This window comes from Dryobates pubescens, chromosome Z, assembly GCF_014839835.1.
Source record: "Dryobates pubescens isolate bDryPub1 chromosome Z, bDryPub1.pri, whole genome shotgun sequence".
NCBI classification, from domain to species: Eukaryota; Metazoa; Chordata; class Aves; order Piciformes; family Picidae; genus Dryobates; species Dryobates pubescens.
In genome coordinates, this window is record NC_071657.1 from 43,584,071 (window position 1) to 43,600,555 (window position 16,485).

At 41.9% G+C, this 16,485-nt stretch overlaps 1 protein-coding gene across 1 annotated transcript in view; it reads left to right on the top strand.

Moving 5' to 3' along the window:
- The first annotated feature begins 1,501 nt into the window (after positions 1–1,501).
- GDA (guanine deaminase) overlaps positions 1,502–16,485 on the top strand; it is a 38,782-nt gene continuing 23,798 nt past the window's right edge. The window contains exons 1-5 of the mRNA XM_054178814.1: positions 1,502–1,624; positions 6,956–7,044; positions 9,389–9,560; positions 12,021–12,108; positions 13,279–13,384. Of these exons, the coding sequence (XP_054034789.1) occupies positions 1,502–1,624; positions 6,956–7,044; positions 9,389–9,560; positions 12,021–12,108; positions 13,279–13,384 (578 nt within the window). The remainder of the gene's footprint in view (positions 1,625–6,955; positions 7,045–9,388; positions 9,561–12,020; positions 12,109–13,278; positions 13,385–16,485) is intronic.

Below are 16,485 nucleotides of genomic sequence, written 5' to 3' on the forward strand. Positions count from 1 at the left end.
CACACCTTGAGTACTGTGTCCAGTTCTGGGCCCCTCAGCTTAGGAAAGATGTTGACTTGCTGGAATGTGTCCAGAGAAGGGCAACAAAACTGGTGAGGGGTTTGGAACACAAGCCCTGTGAGGAGAGGCTGAGGGAGCTGGGGTTGCTTAGCCTGGAGAAGAGGAGGCTCAGGGGTGACCTTATTGCTCTCTACAACTACTTGAAGGGAGGTTGCAGACAGGTGGGGGTTGATGTCTTCTCCCAGGCAACCAGCATCAGAACAAGAGGACACAGTCTCAAGCTGCATCAGGAGAGGTTTAGGCTGGATGTTAGGAGGAAGTTCTTCACAGAAAGAATGATTGCCCATTGGAATGAGCTGCCCAGGGAGGTGGTGGAGTCACCATCACTGGAGGTGTTTAAGAGGAGACTGGCTGAGGCACTTGGTACCATGGTTTAATTGATTGGACGGTGTTGGGTGACAGGTTGGACTCAGTTGGATTGTGGAGGTCTTTTCTAACATGGTTAATTCTATTCTATTCTGTTCTATTCTATTCTATTCTACTGGAAATTAAGAAGACAGTCATGGTGTTATCCTTGATGGACATCATTCTAGCCCCATGAAGTTCTATCCCAGTATTCTCACTAGCAATCCTTTTAATATGTGATTTAGGTTGTTGGAGCAGAATATAGTCCTGGAAGTGCAGTTCCCTGGGTCAGCAAAAATATTTTTTCTCTATCCTTCATTTTGTGAAGCTTTTGTAGCTTTTTACATCTTCACTGAATGAGGCACTTGGCTACTTTCTTCTGGTAGAGCTATTACTTTGGCAGGCATATTCTTCCCATATTCTATTAACTTGCAGTACAAAGGCTGGAGATTGAGGAGACGGCTCGAGCAATTCATCTTGAAGCACTGAGTACCACAGAAGAGGGGGAATGAAGTAATTGCCATCTCAAAATTAAAGCTTACAATATTTCAAAATCAGGTCTATTCCCCTGAAAACGTCCAGTAAATTTCCTAATGCTCCAGGCACAGTGCTTACAAACTCAGCCTGTAAATGAAACTTTTAAAGTGGCTACAACCTGCGGGCTGGTTGCAAAGGTTATTTGCCAGATCTCTCACCACTTCCCAAACAGTTAACTGGGTCCTCAAAACCCATCGGACTTTTGCTCCAGGCTTTTACACCGCTTAGCGCGGGTAGGGAGAGTTCAGGCTGTGGGGGAGGCTGAGGGTTTGGGACGCAGGGGCAGGCCGCGCACCTCGGTTACGTCCGGGCTCCCCGCGGACACCAACTGCTCGGTAGAGTCGGGGGAGGGGGCGGCCTAGCCTTCATCGAAACCACTCCCCGAAGACAAAGTCACCAGGGGGTGGAGAAATGGTGACAGCTCCAGGAAGCCGCCTCCGGCAGCGGGAGACATCGAGGGGCGGCAGCCCGCAGGGTGACAGCTCTCAGCCGCCCCTGTCGCGGCCAAGGGAGCACCGTCGGCGGCCGCCAACGCGCCAGCCCTCCCGCCGCCGCCGCCATGGGCTCGCCGCAGCGCCCGCCGCTCGCCCACGTCTTCAGGGGGACCTTTGTGCACTCCAGCACCTCCGCGCCCATGGAGGTCCTCCACGGACACCTGCTGGGGGTGGACGACAGCGGGGTGGTGAGCATGGGGGGTGAGGGAAGGGCTGTTGCAGGGGCGGCTGGTTCGGACTGCTGGGGAGGTGTGTGTGGGAGGTGCGGGGGTGGTGCCCGAGCTGCCGTCCCGAGCCGCTCCTCTCTTGCCACCGGCACAGTGGTCTCCAGGTGTCCCGCTCGCGCCCAGTGCACCCCTGGCTCAGGGTGAAAATGATCCTTTTCAGTCCCGAGCTCCGACCGGCAGCGGCGAGGGGCAGAGCCGTACCCTGGGCTCTCTAAGGAAGAAAGTGGAAAATTTTCTCACTCGAAGTACACGGTGTCTGTCTACCAAAGGAAGGAGCCTAGGAGAAGGGAATTCATGCTTGCAAGATGATGGCGATAACTGGAATGGCTCTGGGGATAATCCTTGACACTGGTGGACAAGGGACCCTAAATCTGTTCTTGAAGTATGCTAAATGTTTCCAAATAAGCAGCGCTCGGGGACCGGCCATGCTTTCAGTTTCCTTTCTGTTTCACAACCCCGTTTTTAATTCTCTTAGTATCAAAATAACGATTGTGGGAAATTGCAGTATGTGCCTTGTACTCAAGCACAGCCTTCTGAGTGCAGCATTTTTATCTCGTGTCACAAGAAAAACCATGGCATATATCCATACAGAGTTAGAATGGTGATGGTGTTGGCATGTTAGTGGTACAAGCCAAGCTCAAAAGGAGCATGGCGCTTAACCGATAATGCAGAACCAGCTCTGGCAAGGAAGCTGAATCATTCCCTTAATATCGCAGCAGAAACTGTTTCACAGTGCATGTTGTGTAGGTAGACTGCCAGTTTCTTATAGTTTCAGTAACATACGTAGATACCCTATATATAATTTTAAGAGGTAATTCTCTGTCTTGCTGATGAATATCAGGCTTCAATGTGAGTGGTCTGGAGCACAAATGCTGTGAAGAGTGGCTGAGGGAGCTGGGGTTGTTTAGCCTGGAGAAGAGAAGGCTCAGGGGAGACCTTATTGCTCTCTATAACTACCTGAAGGGAGGTTGTAGCCAGGTGGGGGTTGGTCTCTTCTCCCAGGCAACCAGCACCAGAACAAGAGGACACAGTCTCAAGCTGCACCAGGGTGGGTTTAGGCTGGATGTTAGGAAGAAATTCTTCACAGAAAGAATGATTTGCCATTGGAATGGGCTGCCCAGGCAGGTGGTGGAGTCACTGTCCCTGGAAGTGTTTAAAAAGAGACTGGATGAGGCACTTAGTGTCATGGTTTAGTTGATTAGATGGTGTTGGGTGATAGGTTAGACTTGATGATCTTAAAGGTCTTTTCCAACCTGGTTCATTCTGTGATTCTGTATCAGGGAAAGTATGCACTGAGATACTTGCAGAGTTTATTTTCTCTGTTCCTATAGGTCCATGAAGGCCTCTTTCAAGCCCTCTTATAGCTCTTGAGTCTGGTGTAAGGCATGGCAAAGTCAATGAGAAATTGTATTGTGGTGTATAAGTGGGGAATGAAAACTTACACAACTGTGTACTGGTTGATGTCAACTGAAAACAATGGAGCTGAACAAAAAAAGAGTTCTGTCTATGTAACTCAGGTGCAGGAGGCTGAAACTCATACCTCATTCCACTTTCTTGTGGCAGTTTCCAGATCATCAGCATCCAGACTTTTCTTGAAAAATAGGTATCTTAGTAAACTATTTGTAGGGATGTGTGCTTTCAGTCACTCTCTTCCCTTCTCCTAGTGACAATGATTCACTGGGTATTGTATTCCTTGCACATACTGGCACAACCCCATTAACTTGTTTTTTAAAAAGTATGTTTTCCAGTAAAATACTGTCATCCAAAAATAAAATGTCCACCAGATTATGGTAACAAGGACTCGAATTTTCTGCTAATACAAATTCCCAATGTTTTTGTATTCTAGGGTTCAATATGGTGGGTGAGTTTTGGTACCCTTTAGCCTACTACATGCAATTTAACCTCATGCAGAACATCCACCAGAGTCATGGAAGACTTGAATTTTCAAGGACATGGTAGTTAGAAAAGTGCTCACCTTTATTGTCTCTGTTTATATCCAAACTGTTTCAGTATTATTCCCAAATAATTAAGTTTGAGTAAATAGATATCTTTCTGTTGCCTAATGTTGCTGCCTCCATAATGGAAAAGTCTTGCTTGGTCTCTGACAGGGTGAACACATCAGCTTTTGTGAATGGCTAGGTCCTGTTCTCCAGTGTGAGTCCATGCTAGGTCCATGTTCTCCAGTGGATAGGAGGAGCATGCAACCAACATTGCAGAAACACTCCTCAGACCACCACTGAATGCCACAGCACTTGGCTGGTAAAGGCCACTGATGAAATGTTAACTCTGTTCTTTGCCTATAGATGAAAAGCAAGCTTTAGGAGGAAAATGCTGCTGTCATGTGTAAAGACCCAACCAGTACACCAGACTGGTTACTTTGAATGTACAAGCAAACACTCAAGCAAATGTCCAAGGCTGGTACCTTAAAGACATTAAAGCTTTCAGTGTTAGAAAGATGGCCAGAGCAAATGTATCCTAAAGCAATGGGGAACACCTCTAGGATGACCAAGGAGTTCTGCTGTGAATTTTGTTTGAAAAGGATATAGATGTCTTGCTGATTCATCCACAGCTGCATTTGACAGTAACAGTCCAGGTTCATGTTTAGGCTTGATTTCCTGTGTCTAGGTCCCTTGAAACATATTTTCTTAATTCTTCTGTGATTGAAGTGTTTTATTTGTCTACCCTAAGAGTACATAATAGCCACTTCTTTTCCATGGCAACGCCTGTTTCTAGAATTTACCATCTGGTATTGCATGATGTTTCTTTCTCTCCCTACCCCTCCTCCCCCCCTTTTTTTTTTTTCCCCCAGCAGTTCTAGCATTACTCATTCTGTATCCATTTTGACTTCAGCATGTGAGAGACATTTTGTTTATTGCTCATGAGAAATTTCAGTAGTATTCTATTCTAAGCCCTCTGCAGATATATAGCTAATTAGGCTGGCTATATTTGTCTTTAAAAAGAGAGATACTTCTTCATGTGAAATATTAATGGACTCCAATATTCTTGCAGTTTTTGTTGGTGTGTTTTTTATTTATATAGTATGATTTTAGTGGGCTTTTTTCTGACAAAAAATTTCAAACATCTGCTCTCTAGACAATGTAAATCATATAAGCCATATCTACTTTTAAATAAACAGGCAACCACAAACTTCTTGTCTACAGTTTAGCTGCCTTTTCCTATTTTTTCCCTGTATAAAAAAATAGAAAATGGCAAAGGTAATGTCATACACATAAAAAAGAAATGGGTGTGCTCTTTTGGTCCTCCTGATCTTGTCCCTAACTTCCGTCCTATTGTTTTTTGACAAGTCTGATCCTGCCTTTACATATTTTTAAATTGCTGCTTTAGAAACTGCTGTCTTGAGGGTGATACAGGTCCTCAATATGGGAATCTTCACATGAGTAGGATGATGCTGAGAGCAGTAAAATTACTTCCTTGAATTTAGAGGAGTGAGCTCTTATACCAATTAGAAGACCATGGCTTGGCTTTTAGTGGAAACTGTGTTTTGGAAGGAATTCCTGAAAGCCCTTACCCTGGGGAGGCAGCACTGTCCTCTACTCTTTCATGTGTTGCAGAAACCCAGATACCACCTGGAACCTGTGGCAGGCATCGCAGTTTCTGGACTCCCCACTCTGTTTCTTGCCAAGTTACCATGCCTGTAGTTGCCAGATTGGAGAATTAAAGAGTTGAGACTTTGTCTACCAAGAGTAAAACTCTAGAATAAAATATCATGGAATTTAAAAATTAAAAATGACCAAAATGTTATAAAACTCTGACTTGACAACAGAAATTCAGTAGTGGTACAGTCAGTGTCCTCAGTCAAATGGGACTGAGTTAGGCTCCAGGTTGTAGTTTATTTGAAATATTTGGAATAAAAAAGATCTTAGGCATGCTTTTGGTTTCTTTTGGAAAATGAAAAGATAATCTGCATTCCCCTCCTCAATTTCTTTTCTCAGGCACTTAAAAAATTTAAAAAGCCCCCAACATTAATGACACAAACAGAAAATTAGAAAACACTTAGCTCAGTGGCAGTTAGTTCTAGGCAAAGCAATTAATTTGGCCCATTTTGTTTTGAATACTGTAATTGCATTCCCATAAGGCTATTGCACACCTCCACGATGAATGACTGTACTGCCAGTAGTACGGGTGCTATGTGACAGGAATGTCAGTGTACTTTCAGATCTGTGAGGTTCTGCTCATGTATTACTTGCAGAGGGACCTCAACAGGCTGGACAGATGGGCAGAGTCCAGCGGCATGAGATTTAACACATCCAAGTGCTGCACATTGGCCATAACAACCCCATGCAGTGCTACAGGCTGGGGTCAGAGTGGCTGGAGAGCAGTCAGGTGGAAAGGTAGGCTGAACATGAGCCTGCAGTGTGCCCATGCAGCCAGGAGGGCCAATGGCATCCTGGCCTGCATCAGGAACAGTGTGGCCAGCAGGAGCAGGGAGGTCATTCTGCCCCAGTACACTGCACTGGTTAGGCCGCATCTCGAGTACTGTGTCCAGTTCTGGGCCCCTCAGTTTAGGAAGGATGTTGACTTGCTGGAACGTGTCCAGAGAAGGGCGACAAGGTTGGTGAGGGGCTTGGAGCATAAGCCCTATGAGGAGAGACTGAGGGAGCTGGGGTTGCTTAGCCTGGAGAGGAAGAGACTCAGGGGTGACCTTATTGCTGTCTACAGCTACCTGAAGGGGGGTTGTAGTGAGGCGGAGGTTGGTCTCTTCTCCCAGGCAACTAGTAACAGAACAAGAGGACACAGTCTCAGGCTGCGTCAGAGGAGGTTTAGGCTGGAGGTTAGGAGGAAGTTTTACACAGAGAGAGTGATTGCCCATTGGAATGGGCTGGCTGAGGAGGTGGTGGGGTCACCGTAGCTGGGGGTGTTCAGGGCGAGGCTTGACAGGATGCTTGGTTCCATGGTTTAGTTGATTAGGTGGTATTGGATGATAGGTTGGACATGATGATCTTGAAGGTCTCTTCCAACCTGGTCTATTCTATTCTATTCTACTCTATTCTATTCTATTCTATTCTATTCTATTCTATTCTATTCTATTCTATTCTATTCTATTCTGCTTCAGAACAAATTGTTTTCTTACAAGTTGCAAAGTCAGTCTGCTTATTCATTGGATTGTATGTCTTTCAAAGTCATGCTTCATAGTCAGGAAGAACAACTATTTAAATGCAAATCTATAGCTTCATAGTATGTGTGTAAATTCTGCTCTAAGGTATGACTCATCTTGCCTTCATATAAAGGAATACAGGTTTAAAGTGTCTAACTATGTTTTCTTTCCTTTAGATTGTGTTTTTGGAACAAACTGAGCAGCAAGAGGAATTAGCTATGAAATGGGGGTTCAAAACGTCTGACATAAGAGAACTGAGTAACCAGTACGTGTTTTGTTTAGATTAATTTCAACAAATGTTTATTCTCTGAGCTAAGTAATGCAAGTCTCTGTGAACACATTTTGATAGGGAGCACATTAAACCCAGTCTCATGTGTTAAATTCCCTTTCAGCTCTGTGAGACCTCTTGACCCAAGAGCTGCCTGTGTCCTAGATGGGACTTGAAGGATACACAGTCTGTGTGCTTTTTCCATTCCTTGGTTTGGGACTCTAGCTATGGCTGAATTATGCTCAGTGATTTACACTGCAGGGAAAAAAATTGCTGTATTTAGTTTTCATATGTGACCTGCTCTGTGTTTTCAGAAATACATTATTTGATTTTTTTTGAGATTATGTTGTGTATCCATTTTGCTGTGCCTAACTAACTCTAAACCGTAGTCTTAGTAACTGTAAGTAATACTGATGCTGCAGATGTAAAGGGCTGTGCTGGCCATTAAGTGAGTGACAGATGCACTCTATTAACCCCTCTCCCTTCTCAAAGGGAAGAGAAAGAGAATAAGGAATAAAGACAAATTAGTAAACTAAAACTAAATTAATGAAAGTAATAACAATAAACTGAAATATATGCTAAACCTATATTCAACCCAACCCTCCTGATAAAATTATGTTAACACTGATGCTGTGGGGCAGACATTGGGGATGTCCCAGACTGGACTCAGTGGCAGATGGGAACCAAATTCAGGAGCTGGATTCTGTAACTGGACTTGGAAACCCTCAGACTGGGATCGAAGGCAGAATGCGCAGAGCTCTGCTTGAAGGCTGGTCATTGACTAAGACAGCTTGACCCTTGTGATGACTAAGCTTTATACTGAATATGATGTACATAGAATGGAGTACCTTGTTGGTCAGTTGAAGGTCATCTGTTCTGTCCTCTCCTCTCTGCAAGTGTGATCTTTTACTCTACACACCCAATCTAGTACTCAAGATTTAGCAGTCACCTTGGTGTGCATACCACCAAACATTGGTACTAATTAGAAACATCAAGCTTTCTCATCACCAGAAGCAGACATTGTCTGTGAAAATAATGCTGTAAGTTCAGAAAGTGCAGTCACTTAGAAGAGACTGAGCTGAAAAGTATATTCTGTTCTGGCTCAAACCAGGACAGACACACTCCCTAATAAAAAAATAACAAAATTACAAGATTCAAACCTTCAAAACACAGTCTTATATTTATAACTATGTTGTAGCCAGAGTATTTAGTTCTCCTTTAGACTTTTCCTTCACCACTTTCAGGTGAAGGTGAAACAGTTTTGGATTACACCCACTATGCTCTGCATGTAGTAGCGCAACTGTAAACAACTTGTGGCTCACAGTGTAGAGATGCTGCATTGTTTCAGTGTTCAGCTTTAAAAAATCTCTGATTCATGCAGAATATGAGTCATCAGATGTTTTCTTCACTTGAAACAGTCTGAGGAAAATGGAAGGAACTGGGAATATGGATCAGACTGAGAAAGATCTCTCAGTATGTCTAACATGATGGAAAACAGGAAGAAGGGGAACTAGAGAGAGACAAACTCACTGTTTATCCAGTAGTGAGGGAGAAGGGGAAAGGAGTGAGAGTAGTTTTAAACTGTATGGAGTTCCTGAACAAAACAAAATAATTACAGAAATGTTCTGACAAGGTTAATATATGCATCCCTGTTATTGCATGAACATTACATGACAACCATCAATATTACAGTTCCATTATAAGTATACATTTCCTGTCAAGAGGTTGCACACAGTTTTTTTTCACTATTGTCTGTGCCTGCATTGTAGTCACAGTGGCTGGTCCTCCATTAAACATGGAAAGTGATCAATTAAACATATATATATACATACATATATATACATACATACATATATATAATGTAATGTAGAGAAAATGTAGGATATAGAAAGTTGCAATTTTGTAAATACAATGGTCTGGAATCTAAAGGTACTCCACATACATCTATACTGGGAAGCAAGACTCTGCCCACATGGACTCACTTTTTCAAGTGCATTCTATGGTGGAGTAATTTTAGTTATTATATAGTTTGACTTTATTTGTTGGTATTTAGTCTGGCTAAATATTAAAGATAAATTGATTAATCTTGCTTTTAAATTACATTTCTCTCAGTTATATATAAATCTGGGTAAAAGTTATTATTCAACTGTTTTATACCATAAAAGGAATGTGGGTAGAGGTACAATAGGAGCTGATAGTCTGATGCTGGAAGAGGAAGGTTAATCTGTACTTGCCATTTATTCTGGTGGATCTTGCTCAAATATACTGTTTAAAGCAAAGCCACTTACTGTGGAATATTTTGTGACAGCTTTGATTCTTATAATTATTTTTTTTCTCCTAGTGAATTCTTCATGCCAGGAATGGTTGATACACACATTCATGCTCCTCAGTATTCATTTGCTGGTACAAGAGTAGATCTACCTCTTTTGCAATGGCTGACTACCTATACATTCCCAACAGAAGCCAAATACAAAGACAGAGATTTTGCAGAAGAAGTGTACACCAGAGTTGTTGTAAGTACTGCAAATGTCATTTACCTACATGACAACATTCATATTTGTGAAATACATGTGTTTTCAGAAGATCAGTAGAAATAGTGGAGCATGTGGTATTGTCATGAAAACCAAGTAGCCACCATACAGCCACTGTTTTAAATTGTCAGCCAATTTTTTCCATACTAGTTCTAGTCTTGTTGTGTTGCTGCTGGTAAGACAGTACATTTGATCATATGGTTAACCACAAACTTGTTTATCATCTTTTCTGATATCTGAGTACAAAGGCCAACACTTAAGAGCACTCTCAGAGCTGGGATAGTCAGCAGGTGCTGATAACCTTCATGCAGAAATAACGAAGCATGGTAAAAAAAAAAAAAAAAAGAAAAAAAAGGAAAAAAAAGAAGAAAAAAAAGATCAAAGTGTGTTTTCTTTTCTGCAAAAAGAAAAAGGTAACAAATTTGGGGTGGGTTTGTGTTCTTCAGGAAGATATTTCTACAGGTGAAATCCTTGTAGCACTAATGTCTTTTACTACAGGGGCTTTAGATCAAGTCTATCAGTGGTATTGTGGCACAAAGAGCAAGACTGTATTTGAGCTAGACCAGTTCTGAGCAACATAAAATACACTTGAACAATAAGCAGCAATATTGCAGAGTACTGATGCTGTCTTATAATTGAAACATATCATTCAATATGTGGACTGAAATATCTGTACAAATTAAATAGTTTAGCTGCCATAAGTTGCCTTGCATTTATCTAAAACTGTGGCAATGTGTTGTCAAAATAACAGCATAGTGAATCTGGTATAAATAGCTATATCATCCTTGCTACACAAATTAAAAGGAAAAAAAACCACTTCCTGCCATCTGCTTAATGAAAAAAATAGAGCAGCACCTTGGTCATAAACTGCAGTGATGAGCACATAAGCCCTCAGCTAATAAAAATGTAAAAGTGATCTCACCTTCCAGCTGTGTGCCTAAATATACTCTTACTGTCTCCATCAGTTTAGATTGGGTGGCATCAGCACAGCTGAAATGCTTACTGTGCAAGATGTTTAGTAACATCACCTGGAGAAGAACTGCCAGTGAGAGATGGAAGGTATTTGTAGGAGCTTCAACACAAAGGTTATGCTTTCCCCTTGTGTATCAAATAGGACAAGATCAGGAAAATGTCCTCACTCCCAGATTCTGTAGAATGAGTTACTCTGCACTGTATGTTGGGGCTGATAATAGCCTTCAGCTGTTAGAACTAAAACTGCAGGGAGCAGACATTGTTTCATATTTGTGTTTGCACTTCTGGAGTTGCAATGAAAACAGTTTGGTTGTTTGGGTTTTGGTGTGTTTTTTTTTCCTGTTTGTTTTTTTAATTTTATTTCAAATAAACACTTTCCATACTTGGCAAATGAAACAAGTAATTTGAAATTTGCCAGATTTTATCTGGAACTGCCTCTGATTGCTTGAGCTTTAGAAAGGTAAATTATTCATATTGATGTTTTTATACAGAATGTTTTTAGGAATCTAGAAGTAAAGAATACTGGATTTTAAAAGCTAATAAAGACAAATGACATTATTTTTGAGACTCATTTTAGGAATGATTAAATACTTTTAAAATATAGGCCCTAACTTGAATATTGTATGGAAAACAAAGAGATTGGCTTCATCACGTCTAAAGTTGAGTTGCTTGTCCTGCCTTTGATCCCATTGAGAAAAACAATTTCTCACATTATAGCTAGAGTCCAAAAATATAACTTATACCTGTATGTTTGATAAGTAGTCAATATAATATGCAATTAGTCTCAAGATCACATGAAGCCATAAATTTCATCGTGACTTAATGTAACTTTAAATGTAATTTCATTCACTGTTATGTCCTCCAAATATAATATGAACAGGTACCAGACTCCTTTGAAGTAGTATAATTAAATAAATAATTAAAAGACACCCTGAGAAGTTGTTCTCAGTTTACTTTGATAATTTGTTAGCTTGTATTCAGGGATAACAATTATCACATGAAGGCTTGGGTATTTTTCCCAGTCACATCAGGTGGCCAAATAAAAACCACTACTTTTTCTCTAAAGCCTTGCTTTGCTAACCTTAGGTAAACCATGCTTCACTGAAAATTGCAGAGCTTTTCAAAACTAGAGAGTAGCATAAATGACTGGTTGGTTGCATTTCTAAATAGAAGCCAGAATTTATTTTCAGTTTGAGTGAAGGAAATGCAGAATGGTTTCTATCGATTTAGCCATTGCTAAAATCCTATATGGATTTGGAAGAGGAATTTTTGTATTTATAAACACTCAAACTTAAAAAAAAAATAAAATTATGAAATGCAAAAATCTGTATTTTTACCTTCCCATTTTATTGAACAATTTCACAATAACCAAATGTTCTTGCAGTTTGAAATCAGACTGCCTGTTCTGCTTTTTGGCAGTTTGACTACTTTTTTTTTCCCCAGGCAGTTGAAATAGATTTCTTTTTATAGAGACGCACTCTAAAGAATGGCACGACTACAGCTTGCTACTTTGCAACAATTTACACAGATACTTCTCTTCTTCTTGCTGACATTATAGGTAAGACTAACAGTTTTGAAAGATTCTGACTGTGCAGAGTGTATTAGTGGAAGGAAACAGAGCTTAGGACTTCTAGATTAGCTAGGCATTTTTCTTTCTACTAATATGCTTTGATTAATTATATCTGTATCTGTCATACTGTGTCTCATAAATCTACCCTAGTTATCCTTGTACACTTAACTGCCTCTCTCCTGCTGTTGCTTCTGCTTGTATTGTAGTCTCTTCATTCCCAAATCAGCTGCTGGTTGAGCTTGAATTAGGTCTGCTGGAGTCACTCTTCAGCTTGCTGTATCTGGCTTTTTGCTATTTGAGGATTAAATAGAACCAGTACATTCATTTCCTGCTACTCTGAAGTTTCAGCTTAGAATGAGCATAAGAAATCTCCACACACACTCCAAAACCTGAACAGTGGCAGTTGTGTCAGGATCTTATCCCTCCCTTCTGTTCACTGTTCAAAATGCTTGCTATTTGAAAGTGTGATTCTTGCAGGATTGCTCAAGGCTCAGCCAGCTCCCAAAACAGAACAATCTAATCAGACTCTCAGTTTCCACCAAAAATTACTTTGTCTGATTTTATAAAAAAAACTAAAACCTTGAAGCTTTTGTATTCAATAACTCAGACGTATAAGTAGGCGAAAGAGATAAAGCTTAACATTTAGTATTATATGCATTCCTTTTAAGTCTTACACATGAGTTCTGAGTACTAATATGGATTTATCGCAAGAAAGAGGCTAGAAGTAGTTCTGGTTAATTTTCTCCATCCATCTGCATGTGGAAGGCATGTTAGGAACCTCATGCCTTTCTCATAAGGGCAGATGATTCACTGAGACCTTTGTGCCTTTTCTCAGCTCAGGGTAATCATCTACTACAGCTACTCTGTTTTGATGCTTTTGTTTCTCATACTCCGCAGTAGTCTTCTTCAGTACCATTATGAGTTCAGGTTGTGGTTAAACTACAGTGACAAAGTCCTCAGTTATAACATTTATAAAGTTGCATACTACTGTAAAAGAAGAGAACTTCTATTTAATTCTTTATTTCCCCCTCTTTCCTTAAAGGTCATATGGATGGTCCCAACTTAGAGACAAGAACCATTTTGATTTCAGTACAGGCTTTGATAGCAGTTTTTGAGAACTGGCGATTATGAGTTTTATATTTGTATGCTTCTCAACAGATAAATTTGGTCAACGAGCATTTGTTGGAAAAGTCTGCATGGATATGAATGACAGTGTGCCACAATACAAAGAGATTACTGCTGACTCTGTTCAAGAGACAGAAAGGTAAGGTGATTGATGTTGCAACCTTTAGAAATAAGACTTCTTGATACATCTGAAAAGTGAACATGAAATTGTCTAAGAACTTGCAGGCATAAATTTATTAGAAACAAGTTTTTTTTTTCTTTTGACAGTATTGTTTCATACAGTTCTGGCAATTCCTGCATAGACAGTTGCTCTGCACCCCTAGCCTTTTTCTCTCTAGCTCTTCCAAAGACAGAGAGAAGTTACAGTTCTAGGGTTTGGAAAAAATACGTGTACACTACTGTCTTGTTTCTGCCTCTTCTTTTCACCTTACAGCATTATGTGTGGAGGTGACCTTACATGGGCTAGTGGGATGGCAATCAGTTCCTTTGCCACCATTCCAGCCAGCATGGATTTAGGAAGGGCAGGTCCTGCCTCTCCAACCTGATCTCCTTCTATCATCAGGTGACCTGTCTGGTGGATGTGGGGAGGCCTGTGGATGTGGTCTACCTGGACTTCAGCAAGGCCTTTGACAACATTCCCCATAGCAAACTGCTGGCTAAGCTGTCAGCTCGTGGCTTGGATATCAACACTATGTGTTGGGTTAGGAACTGGCTGGAGGGCCAAGCCCAGAGAGTGGTGGTGAATGGTGCCACATCCAGCTGGAGGCCAGTCACCAGTGGCATCCCCCAGGGATCAGTGCTGGGCCCTATCCTCTTTAATATATTCATCGATGATCTGGATGAGGAGATTGAGACAGTCATCAGCAAATTTGCAGATGACACCAAGTTGGGAGCAGATATTGATCTGTTGGAGGGCAGAAAGGCTCTGCAGAGGGACCTCGACCGACTGGACAGATGGGCAGAGTCCAACATGATGCCATTCAACAAATCCAAGTGCCGGGTGCTGCACTTTGGCCACAGCAACCCCATGCAGAGCTACAGGCTGTGGTCAGAGTGGCTGGAGAGCTCCCAAACAGAGAGGGACCTGGGGGTGCTGATTGACAGCCACCTAAACATGAGCCAGCAGTGTGCCCAGGTGGCCAAGAAGGCCAATGGCATCCTGGCCTGCATTAGGAGTAGTGTGGCCAGCAGGAGCAGGGAGGTCATTGTGCCTCTGTACTCTGCATTGGTTAGGCCGCACCTTGAGTCCTGTGTCCAGTTCTGGGCCCCTCAGTTTAAGAAGGACATCGAGACACTTGAACATGTCCAGAGAAGGGCAACAAGGCTGGTGAGAGGCCTTGAGCACAAGCCCTGTGAGGAGAGGCTGAGGGAGCTGGGATTGTTTAGCCTGGAGAGGAGGAGGCTCAGGGGAGACCTCATTGCTCTCTACAACTACCTGAAGGGTGGTTGTAGCCAGGAAAGGGTTGGTCTCTTCTCTCTAGCAACCAGCACCTGAACAAGAGGACACAGTCTCAAGCTGCGCCAGGGGAAGTTTAGGCTCGAGGTGATGAGAAAGTTCTTCACTAAGAGAGTCGTTCGTCATCGGAATGGGCTGCGCAGGGAGGTGGTGGAGTCACCGTCCCTGGAGGTGTTCAGGAGGGGACAGGACGTGGCACTTGGTGCCATGGTCTAGTTACGAGGTCTGTGGTGACAGGTTGGACTCCATGATCTTTGAGGTCTCTTCCAACGTGGTGATACTGTGATACATTAACTACAGAGCTACTTCCTTCCTCCATTTAGGATAAAACTGTGTTCAGGCTGTAGGAGTTAGATTTCATATACCTCACTTTAAACATGCTATGGTTCTTCTCTCCTCCTGTGAAATTAGTCACTTGCAGATAAGAGAATGAAGGAGAATCACATCAAGGCAATCGGAGGGGTCCTGAGACTGAAGAATAGCAGCCTGGTCTCTTATGTTTCTGTTGTCTTTCACATCTGTGCTCAGAAAATGCTCAAGCAGAAATGCAACTTTTCTCACATGGCTATTTGTTTACATGTATAAATGTTTCAGTTACCATGCAGAAAGAGAAAATACATAACAGTAATATAATCCTCTAATGGCACTTATGTAATCCTCTAATGGCACTTACGTAAAGTTGTCACATTATTTTTGCAAGTCATGCTCACAAAGTGCCATTAAAAATTAGAAATGGTCATGGATTGCTAATGGTGTTTATATTTAAAGGCAGTTTAAAAACACGTAGCATTAGCCACTGGCACTCTACTAACATTAGTTTTTGTTCATGTAAATGTCCTTTTTTTTTTTTTTTTTGTAATAAAGCATGAGCCCTGCTGAATAGGCCTTAAAATGGCAAAATTTCTGGTATTTTCTAAAACTTCACAATGTTGTGATCTAAATAGCTTTATTTTAAATACCTGTCTCATGCTTCCAACTCCTTTCTCATGTGCTTGTGTTATTAACAAATATTTCTCAGGTTTGGGTGAGTGTGTGCCACAAGCGTTTTGAAAAGATAACTCTGTCCCGTTAGCATGGATCAGGAGTACTTACCTCATCTGGCCTATTTGCAGAAACACAATGAATAGAATAGAATAGAATAGAATAGAATAGAATAGAATAGAATAGAATAGAATAGAATAGAATAGAATAGAATGGAATGGAATGGAATGGAATAGAATAGAATAGAATAGAATGGAATAGAATAGAACGGAATGGAATAGAATAGAATAAACCAGGTTGGAAGAGACTGTCAAGATCATCGTGTGCAACCTATCATCCAACACCACCCAACCAACTAAACCATGCAGCCAAGCACCCTATCAAGTCTCCTCCTGAACACCTCCAGTGATGGTGACTCCACCACCTCCTCGGGCAGCCCATTCCAATGGGCAATCACTCTCTCTGTGTAAAACTTCCTCCTAACCTCCAGTCTAAACCTCCTCTGACGCAGCCTGAGACTGTGTCCTCTTGTTCTGGTACTAGTTGCCTGGGAGAAGAGACCAACCTCTGCCTGTCTACAACCCCCCTTCAGGTAGTTGTAGAGAGCAATAAGGTCACCCCTGAGTCTCCTCTTCTCCAGGCTAAGCAACCCCAGCTCCCTCAGCCTCTCCTCATAGGGCTTGTGCTCCAAACCTCTCACCAGCTTTTTTGTCCTTCTCTGGACACGCTCCAGCAAGTCAACATTCTTCCTAAACTGAGGGGCCCAGAACGGAACACAGTACTCGAGGTGCAGCCTAACTGCA